This window comes from Arachis stenosperma, chromosome 4 (assembly GCF_014773155.1).
Source record: "Arachis stenosperma cultivar V10309 chromosome 4, arast.V10309.gnm1.PFL2, whole genome shotgun sequence".
Classification (NCBI taxonomy): domain Eukaryota; kingdom Viridiplantae; phylum Streptophyta; class Magnoliopsida; order Fabales; family Fabaceae; genus Arachis; species Arachis stenosperma.
Genome location: NC_080380.1, coordinates 74,604,799 through 74,615,939, shown reverse-complemented (window position 1 = coordinate 74,615,939; position 11,141 = coordinate 74,604,799). Strand labels below are relative to the sequence as shown.

At 41.9% G+C, this 11,141-nt stretch overlaps 1 protein-coding gene across 1 annotated transcript; it reads right to left on the bottom strand.

Annotated features, from left to right (window-relative positions):
* Positions 1–6,477: 6,477 nt before the first annotated feature.
* LOC130975097 (uncharacterized) lies at positions 6,478–6,873 on the bottom strand. Its single transcript, XM_057899929.1, has one exon. It carries the CDS (start codon positions 6,871–6,873, stop codon positions 6,478–6,480), a length of 396 nt encoding a protein of 131 aa, XP_057755912.1.
* Between the last annotated feature and the right edge of the window lie 4,268 nt (positions 6,874–11,141).

Genomic DNA, 11,141 nt, shown 5'->3' with positions numbered 1-11,141 from the left:
GTGATGATGCAGAATGTATGAATGAACTTGATAAAAATAAAACTAAATAAAACTAAGAATGAAAATGAATGATCATACAATGGTGGGTTGTCTCCCACCTAGCACTTTTAGTTATTGTCCTTAAGTTGGACATTTGGTGAGCTCCTTGTCATGGAGGCTTATGCTTGAACTCATCCAGGAATCTCCACCAATGTTTGTAATTCCAATGGCCTCCGGGATCCTGATAGGCACGCGGGAACCGTATTGGATGAGATTCTCTTAATGAAAATTGCGTTGCAAGTATAGCTCTACCAACAACAATTCTCGCGGATCAAATTTAGAATGGAATTGGTTGTCACGAGTTCAACCCCAATGAAAATAACTGAGGTATTTAAACCTCGGGTCGTCTCACGAAGAATGGGCTAACATGTGCTTCAATATTGGTTAGAAATCCGAGGTTGTGATTCATTGACAAGAAAATAAATTGCAAATCGTAACAAACAAGCAATTGAAAATGTAAGGAACTAATCTAAACAATGAGCAAGATGTAAATGATTTCAAACTAAGGAAACAATATTCAATCTAATTCTACTCTTAACTAAACAATAGCTACAATTAAGCAAGACAATTGAGAAATTGGTTATCAAATATGAATGATAAAAGCAACTCTTGGTTAGCCATGGCAATTGGGGTCACTATCCTTGTCTAACAACCATATCTTGACAATTAGGAGGAGCCGAACTCATTAAGTCTACTTCCAAACTTGAAGTACGTCAAATGGTTTGGTCAACATCAACCCATAAGGCCTCACCTCACTACTAATTAACCTAGTAGTAGGATAGTGTTAATGAGTATCAAATTGACCACTAAGGATTCTCAAATCATCAAATCCATTAGACCCAATGACTCAAGTTTACCCAATTTTCTTGGCCTAAGCCAAGAGTAAAAAGAACTACTCCATAATCAAAGTAAACAATTCATCAAACACTTGGTAAGCATTAACAAAAGACATGTTCAACTTGCAATTGAATCAAAATTAACAATTACCCACTAACAATTATCAACTTACAATAGCTCAAGCAACACAATGTAGCATAAAAATCATCAATCAAACATCAACAAGTCAAGATTCACAACATTCATGAATTGGGGATAAAGTAACAATTGACAAAATTCATAAACTAACACAAGATATGAGTGAAAATATACTAAGAAATTCAAATTAAGCAACCAAATGTAGCAATTAACAAAACCAATTCAGAATTAACAAGGAATATCAAATCAAAACTAGATCTAGAAAAGAACAAGGGTTTCTTCCTCTAGAGAACGAAGAACCTAAGAAAAACTAGAAAATTGTGTCTTAGTGCAAAATGATTGATTCCCCCTTTCTCCCTAGCATCCTTGGGTCTTTTCCATGCAGAAGCAGCATGAATTTGGGCCCATTGAGCCTCAGAAATCACCAGGCACGATTTATTTTAATGAGGTCACGTGCATCCTCCCGCGCGTGCGCGATATGCGTGCGCTCGCGCCAATTGCTTCTGAGATCCACGCTAGCGTGCCAGTTGCGTGTGCGCGTCGATGGAAATTCTTTGGCCTGCGCGGATGCGTCCATCCTTGCACGCCGCTTCCAGCTATCCTCATCCACGCGTGCGTGTGATTTGTGCGTGGGCGCCGGTGCTGCAGTTCCCAAAATCAAATTCTTCATGTTCCTTCCTCTTGTGCATGTTTTCCTTCTCCCTTCTAGGCCATTCCTACTATACTAATTCTGAAATCACTCAAACAAATACGTCACAGCATTGAATGGCAATAAAGAGAATCAAAATATAGCAATTCTAAGGTAAAACAAGCATGTTTTCTACAATGGAGCAATATTGGGAAGTGAACACAAAACCATGCATTTATTGTGAATAAGTGTGAGAAATATTGATAAAAACCCCCAAAATAAGCACAAGATAAACCACAAAATTGGGATTTATCAAATCTCCCCACACTTAAACCAAGCATGTCCTCATGCTTAAAATAAAAAGACCAAAGATCATGGTGAGAAAGGGTTTATGAAATGCAAACTATCTAAGCAAATGTATGCAACTAATGTAAAATTGTCTATCTACTTGGTCAAGGGTGAATCCGTCTTCCAAGAACACATGTGAGTATATGGGGTAAAAATGATGAAATTCATGAATCCTACCAAATTGAATATCATTATGAAGTGCATATGGCTTGCTAACAAACGCTTGTGAAAGTCGGGAACAAGGAGTTGAGCATCGAACCCTTACCGGATGTGTATCCGCTCTATGCGCTCAAGTGTATAGGGTTCATTGCTCAATCCTATCCTATTCATGCTTTCCAAGATTTGTCTTTCATCTAACAATCAACAATGACTTAATGCATGCTTACAAGTATCATGAGGTTTTATCTATGGGTTGTAACGTGGCTAGGGTGAGGGTAAGGATGCATATGGTCAAGTGAGCTTAAAATTTGAGTCATTGATTAACCTAGAATCTCACTAGACACATAAAAAAACCTATACAACTATGATACATTACCTAGCTACCCTTGAGTCCCACTTTTTGCACACTCATGTGTTCCCTTCAATTCGTATCCTATATGCATTGTTTTTACTACTTTATCTTAGGGCATTTTTGTCCCTTTTTATTGTCTTTCTTCTTCTTCCCTTCTTTTTTTTCTTCATATGTATATATATTCTTTCTTTTCTTTTCTTTCTCATAGACCTTCATACATACACATATGGAATTTTCCTTCTCTTTTTTTTGGTCCCCATTTTCTTGGGGTTCATATACAAAAAGTTCAATGCATATGGTTCAATCATGCACTACATGAGTATGTTCCCAAATCCTAGAATTCTTAATTACAATACACCTTTATATCTACCCAAGTCCCCATGTATACCTTCCCAATTACATGACACACATCCTAACTCTCCTAAGCTAATCAAGGATCCAAATATAAGGACATTCATTATTTTTTGCTTAGGGTTGTTGGTGTGCTCTTTTTAGAAACAAAGGGGGTTTATCATAGGCTCAAAATTGGTTAGCAAGGCAAATAAAAGGGTTAAGGCCATTTGGGAAAAGTGACTATTGGAATGATAGCCTCAATCATGTAAATGCATTCATACACAAAGTAATGGACATATAGAATCAGACAAAGCAAAGATTGCAATCATAGAGAGAGAATAATGCACACAAGAATGGGAATTAATGGTTAAAAGATGTAACCATATAATGGGCTCAAAAATTACATGCTTGTGTTCTTAGCTCAATCACTATGTTCCAAAATACATTCTTAAAGCAAGTCCATAACAAAAAATTTTGGTAGGGTAGGATACCCCAGAACACAGTTTCTTGGAAAAGAAGTTATTATTTGACCAAGCAACTCTATAGAGACTAACTATCATGCAAGAAATATTTACAAGCAAGACTAGCTACAAATGCAATGTACTAACTACTAAGCAAGAAATGAATCCATGGGTATTGAAAGGAAGAGAGTGTTACCCATGGAGATCGGTCGAACGACCTCTCCACACTTAAAATTTAGCACGGTCCTCTGTGCTACTAAGAATGCGCAAGGGATGGTCGGAACCGGAACCTTCACTATCCTCTTCCTCAGAGCACTCATCACTTGGGTTGGAGGGGGATGTGAATATTGCAGGTTCTACCATGCTAGGGGTAACACAACACAGAAGCTTCTTGATGTGAGTGTATCGGCATTGGTTGCGCCACTCATATCTATCAATCTTCCGGTGTAGATCTTCTATCCTTTGATGAGTGGATCTTTGCTGCGGTGGTGATGATGAGATGGGAGGAACAATGGGCGGTGGAGCTGTGTCAAGGCTTGGGTTGTTCATGGGAAGATGTAAGTATTTTTCAGTTGGGACCACATCGCCTTTAGCCGGAATTATAGCTTTCACATCTGTGGCTTCCCAAGGAACACCCGCAGCAGCAACTAAATTAGATACCAAAGCTGGAAATGGCAAATTTCTCTGGTCGTGGATTCGACCCATCGCTTGCTTGACAAGAAGCAGAATGTTCACCGGTCTCCCAGTGAGAACACACCAAACAAGCAAGGCGAGATCCGCCGTGAAGGATGACTTGTGGGTGCTAGGTAAGACATAGTGAGATAGGATTTGAGCCCAAGCTCTAGCTTCCACAGTGAGGTGACGTGCATCAATACACTTGGGTCGCATCCGCAGTCGACCATGGGTCTAAGATGCTTTTGGTTCAGCAATGACTTGGAGTATTGAGTTCCAATTAAATCCAAACTTCTCCCGCTGATGTAAGACCTCTTGGTAGCCATCCATGTCACTTGGAACCGGTAGGACATTAAGCACTTGCTGAATAGCCTCTTCTGACACCGAGACTTGCTTCTAGCACACATATACCGATTGAAGAGAGGGAAGATGGTAGTTAGTGTAGAACTCTACCACCCATGAGAGGTTGACCTCTTGTGGTTTTCTCAGAAGAAACTCCCATCCTCGCTATTCAATACGGGGTAGAATATAAGGAGTAATTTTGTCCGGTGGAGCAAGTAGATGCTCAGCATGATAGTTCCTCTCAACCATGAAGGGGAACATAAGTTCACAGAAGCGGTTGGGGAACCTTGAAGTGTCTTTTGCCGGTTTGCTCTTTTCATTATCATCAATAGGAGCGGATGCTTTCGCCTTTTTTGATAGAGGTTTGGCTCCTAATGAAGAGTGCACCTTGGAGCGTGACATTGAGGGTGCCCTCTTTGCGGCTGGTTTCCTTGAAGCTATCTCCTTTCCTTTCTTGGTGGCCATCCTGAAAGGGAAGAGAAAGAAGGAAATTGGCAAACCCAAAGTATTAACTTAATAAACAAGTAAGTAGAGTGTGCGCCCAAAAGAAATAGTGTAACAAAGTAATCATAGAAGTATGGGTCACAACACTTAGCATGGGATGTATGAGGGAGTAAGGCATGTGATATGGCATGAGAAGAATGATCTCAAGCATCCAAAACAAAGAGCAAGTCATCTTTAATGGGTGTCTAATTGGCAAGTAACAAGTAAAGTGTGTTCAATGCGCTTAGAAGAGAGCAAGTGGATGAGGAGGAAGCACTAAATTGAAGATACATGATGAGAGTAACCCAAAGTGGCATATGTGCATTTCCTCGAACACTTGGCGTGCAATTAACATGCAATGAACATTTGAAGAGATACTCAACCAATTAGAAGTCCAAAATGAAGTAGCAATCATCACACGACATCATAACAAAGATAATAGCATCAATAAAGAAGTTCCATCAAGTAATCAAAGTTCAAATTCAACATCCATGGTAAAACAAAAAGAAGAAAAGTAAACTAGTAAAAGGAAAAGCAAGTAGGATAATCAAGCAACTAGAAGAGAAACTGAGCAAGTCAACAAGAAAAAATCTAACTAGAAAACGAAATGATGCAAGAAAAGATGATAGAAGAGAATAGGGAGGAAGTAGAACCTTGAAGTATGTAGAAGAACAATGTTAAGGTGCTTGTTAAAGATAAAAAAGAGATGGAAGAGATGTAGTACCACCGGAGAAGGTGGTGGTTGCCGGTGAGTAACCGGAGACAATGGTGGTGGAGTATGAGAGAGGAGGGTAAGAGAGGTGATGGATAAAGAAGAAAAAGGAATAAAGAAAGAAAAATAGGAGGGGGAGAAGAAGCAGGGCGCACAGCTTTAAAACTGGCTCGCACAACCTGCGCGTGCCCGCGCAGTGCGCTGGCGCGCAGATAAAGAGAGATCAAGGGACGCGAACGCGTCCTTGGCGCGTTCGCGTAAGCACAAATGTGCCTCTGGCACAGAGTAGGCATGACTCTCTGGTTTTTATACCAGAGTTGGCGTGCAGCTCAGGCACGCGGACGCGCACACTGCGCTGACGCATGCATGATGGTATTGGCGATCGGCGCGGACGCGCAAAGTGCGCGGATGCGCCAGTGTTAATACAGGCTGGGCACAAACATGGCACAACTCTCTGGATTTTGTACTAGAGAGATCAGGTCATATCATCGGCGCGCACGCGCACAGTGCGCTGGCCCGCAGGGATTGACAATAGACGGGCAAGAAATGGGCATGACTCTCGGGTTTTAGGCCTAAGGGTGGAAATGCGCCACCAGCGCGGACGCGCGCAGTGCGCTGACACGCCGGTACCCAAACTGCCTTTTCTCTTCTCTTCTTTTTTTTATTTTGGTAGGTGTTTTGGCTAGCATGCAAGAGAACACTTTACAAATTCATGCATCATTCAAAATATAGCATTCTCTCTATTCCAACAAATCATCCATACCAAAATGATGAAGTTTACCTAAACATCCTAGTTAACCAACAAAAATGACAACAATTAGAATTCCTATGCAATCAACAACATCAAGAAATCACAAAATTCTCAAAAATTTAAACAAAAAGCAGATGGTATACACAAGGAAGATCTTACCACGGTGGGGTGCCTCCCACCAAGCACTTTTCTTTAACGTCCTTAAGTTGGACGGTCAGTCGCTCAAACTTCTCCTTCTTTAGGTGCATCCTCCAGTAGGAACACCTCTAGCTCCCTCGGGAGCATGTAGCCATGGTACTTCTTCACTCTATGTCCATTCACCTTGAAGGTTGCTTCACTTTTAGGATCAAACAACTCCACCACTCCATAGGGCTTTATCTCTTTTACCTTGAAAGGTCCTTCCCATCTAGAACGGAGCTTGCCAGGCATGAAACGAAGCCTCGAATTGTAGAGGAACACCTCATCAACCTCTTGGAAATCCTTTTTCCGGATGTGGTGGTCATGGAATGCTTTGGTTTTCTCTTTGTAGATCCGGGCATTCTCATATGCTTCGTTCCTCAAACATTCGAGCTCCTCTAGCTGTAATTTTCTGGCTACTCCTGCTTTGGTCAAATCCATGTTGCATTGCTTTACGCCCAGTTGGCTCTATGCTCAATTTCCACCGGAAGGTGACATGCCTTCCCATAGACAATCCGGAAGGGACTCATCCCTAATGGAGTCTTGTAGGCCGTCCTATACGCCCATAGTGCATCTCCTAACCAGATGCTCCAATCCTTCCTTTGCGGATTGACTACTTTTTCCAAAATTCTTTTAATTTCCCGGTTGGATACTTCCGCTTGTCCGTTGGTTTGCGGATAATAAGCGGTGGCAACCTTATGCACCACTTCATAGCGCTTAAGCAATGCCTCTACCTTCCTGTTACAAAAGTGGGATCCTTAGTCGCTCACGATTGCTCGTGGCGACCCATAACGGCATACAATGTTATTCCTAATGAAAGAAATGATGGTATTGGCGTCGTCAAGGCGGGTAGGTATTGCTTCTACCCACTTTGACACGTAGTCAACCGCTAACAGAATGTATAGATACCCACTTGAGTTAGGAAACGGTCCCATAAAGTCAATGCCCCATACATCAAATATCTCACAAAACAACATATGTTGTTGAGGCATTTCATCCATTTGGGATGTGTTTCCCTACTTTTGACACTGATGGCAAGACATACATAATCAGTGAGCATCCTTGAATAAGGTCGGCCACCAGAATCCACAATCCAACACCTTTTTTGCGGTCCTTTGTGGGCCAAAGTGGCCACCACACTCGGACGAATGGCAACCTTCAAGAATGGGTTGGATTTCAGACTCCGGAACACATCTTCGAATTACTTGGTCTACTCCTCCCCTCTTCCACAAGTGAGGGTCATCCCAAATATAATATTTGGAATCACTCCTCAACTTATCTCTTTGGTGTTTAAAAAAGTTAGGGGGGAAGAGTTTCACAACCAAGTAGTTCGCCATTGGGGCAAACCAAGGAAAACTATTCGACACAGCATGCAAACTATCCAATGGGAATGAGTCATTGATTGGAAATGGATCAGATTTTAAATTCTCAAGGCGGCTTAAATGATCCGCAACTAAATTTTAAGATCCACTCCGGTCCCTAATCTCAATGTCGAATTCTTGCAAAAGCAAGATCCAACGTATGAGCCTAGGTTTTGACTCATTCTTTGACAATAAGTATTTTAAAGCTGCATGATCCGTGTATACCACTATCTTTGATCCTAGCAAATAAGATCTAAATTTATCTAAAGTATAAACAATGGCTAGGAGTTCCTTCTCAGTAGTGGTATAGTTGGATTGTGCTGCATCAAGTGTCTTAGAAGAGTATGCAATGACATAAGGGAGTTTACCATCGCGCTGTGCAAGTGCGGCACTTACAGCTTGGTTTGACGCATCACACATTATCTCAAATGGCAACGTCCAGTTGGGGCCTCGCACAATCGGTGATGTGGTAAGAGCTCTCTTTAACTCTTCAAAAGCTTTGGCACATTCATCATCAAACTCAAAATTCACATCTTTTTGGAGTAGGCGCGACAATGGTAAAGCAATCTTGCTGAAATCTTTGATAAAGTGCCTATAAAATCCTGCATGTCCTAAAAACAAGCGGACCTCCCTCACAGATGAGGGGTGAGATAAAGTGGTGATAACATCGACCTTGGCCGGGTCTACAGAAATTCCTTCATGAGACACTACATGTCCTAACACTATACCTTGTCTTACCATAAAATGGCATTTTTCAAAATTTAAGACAAGGTTGGTGTCAAGACATCTAGCTAAGACCTTGGCCAAGTTCTCCAAGCAACAATCAAAAGAAGTTCCATAAACACTGAAGCCATCCATAAAGACTTCCAGACAATTTTCCATTAGATCGGAAAAGACACTAGTCATGCACCGCTGAAAAGTAGCGGGTGCATTACATATTCCAAACGGCATCCTTTTGTAGGCAAAGGTGCCAAAAGGGCAAGTAAATGTGGTCTTTTCCTGATCTTCAGAAGCAATGTGAATCTGGAAGTAACTAGTGAATCCATCAAGAAAACAATAATGGGATTTACCTGCCAAACGGTCCAGCATCTGATCAATAAAGGGCAAAGGGTAGTGGTCCTTTCTTGTGGAGGCATTCAACCTTCTATAGTCGATGCGCACTCGCCATGCATTTTGTACTCTCTTGGTGACCACTTCACCATCATCCTTTGTGACCGCGGTGATGCTTGATTTCTTTGGAACAACCTGGACCGGGCTTACCCACTCACTGTCAAAATTGGGTGTATGATACCCGCATCAAGTAGCCTAGTGACTTCTTTCTTTACCACATCAAGGATGGTTGGATTGAGTCTTCTTTGCGGTTGTCTAACCGGCCTAGCTCCCTCTTGGAGAAATATACGGTGCATGCTTTGCGAGGGTCAATCCCCACAATATCGGCTAGGCTCCAACCAATCGCTTTCTTGTACTTTCTGAGGACATCTAGGAGCTTCTCTTCTTCCTCACTAGAGAGCTCACTAGCAATAATGACCGGAAACTTTTCGTTATCCTCTAAGAAAGTATATTTCAAATGAGATAGAAGAGGCTTCAATTCACTATTTGCCTCAAGCTGAGGTTCTTTTTCATTAAGCTCACGAGCTTCATCCTCAACAACTTCTTCATGTTCATCCTCTTTGTCATCTGTCTCCTCAATGGTTTGGTGGCATAACTTGTTATGGTCTTCGTGTTGCACTTCCGCTACCACCTCATCAATTACATCGCATCAGAGAACGGAATGCTCTTCAGGAGGATGTTTCATGGCTTCTTCCAAATTGAACTTGATAGTCTTGTCTCCAACTTCAAAGGAATATGTACCGGTGAAGGCATCTAACTTGAATTTAGAGGTTTTAAGGAAAGGCCTACCAAGTAGAACGGAGGATGAGCTTCTATTCTCTGTTGGGGGCATTTCAAGGATATAAAAGTCAATCGAAAAGATCAAATCCTTGATTCCCACAAGTACATCTTCGGCTATTACTGTTACCGTGATCACACTTTTATTGGCCAAGGCAAATCTCGCTGCCGACCTCTTCAATGGAGCTAAATTCAACCGCACAAAAGTAGAAAGCGGCATGATGCTTACACAAGCCCCTAGATCACACATACAATCATGAAAAGTGTGTCCACCAATACAACAAGATACCAAACAAGGCCCAGAATCACCACATTTCTTTGGTATGGGTTCCATCAAGGAAGAGATTGAACTTCCCAAGGATAATGTCTCCAATTCCCCTATCCTATCCTTGTGTGTGCACAAGTCTTTCAAGAATTTTGCATACTTTGAAATTTGTTGAATAGCATCAAGAAGTGGTACGGTTACCTCAACCTTCTTGAACACTTGAAGCATGTTCATGTCAAATTCTGGTGTCTTCTTTGCTTTCTTCACCATGGAAGGGAATGGAATTGGGATGGACTCATCCACTAGAGCTTTCCTCTTGGGATCCTTGAGGTTTACTCCTTCCTCTTCATGCCTCTTGCCTACCTCCTCCTCTTCATGTAGAGCTTCAACAATCACTTCTTCCTCATGAATATCTTCCAAGATCCTTGGAGGTATCTCCTCCAATGTAGTTCCCGACCGTAGAGTGATGGCGTTGAGACCGCCCTTTGGGTTTGGTTAGAGTTGGGATGGAAGGTTAGAAGAACTTGAGGGTTGATTGGTATTGTTGGAAGAGGACATGGACATCTTTGAAATCATTTCAGCAAGATTGGCTAATTGAGCATTCATAGCCTTAAATTGAGTCTTATAGCCCTCATCTCTTTTATCCACAACGGCTTTAAACTCTTTAATTAGGTTGGTGGGAGGTGGAGAGGTATAGTTGGATTGTTGTCTATGGTGTGGTGCTTGGTACTTGGTGTAGTTTTTTCGGTTTTGGTTGTGGTGGTTGTGGTTGGCTTGGTAATTGTTATTGTGGTGAGAAGAAGAATTGTTCCATCTTTGGATTTGGTTGTTCCCTTGTGCATTATCTCTCCACCCTTAGTGTTGATTACTACCATGAGGGTAGTGGTTTTGGCTTTGAGAGGGGTAGGGTGGACGATTGTTGTAATTCACATTAGCCACTACAAGGGCATGCTCCTCTTGAATTTGATGGCATTGATCGGTGTAATGAGTGGTGCTAGAGCACAAACCACAAATCCTAGAAGGGCCTTCAAGTTGGGCAACGGGAGGTGGGGCTTGGACGGCTTGGATGGAGTAGAACTCCTTTTGATCCTTTTGTATTTGGGTGAGAATAGTGGTCATATCCCCAAGTGCTTTGGTTAGGCTTGCTTCGGAGGGGGACGGTTCTACCACACCCTTGAGAGGGTTACTTCTCACTC

Excerpts from the sequence above, each read along its gene's own strand:
- LOC130975097 (XM_057899929.1), bottom strand. The coding sequence starts at position 6,873 with ATGGATTTGACCAAAGCAGGAGTAGCCAGAAAATTACAGCTAGAGGAG.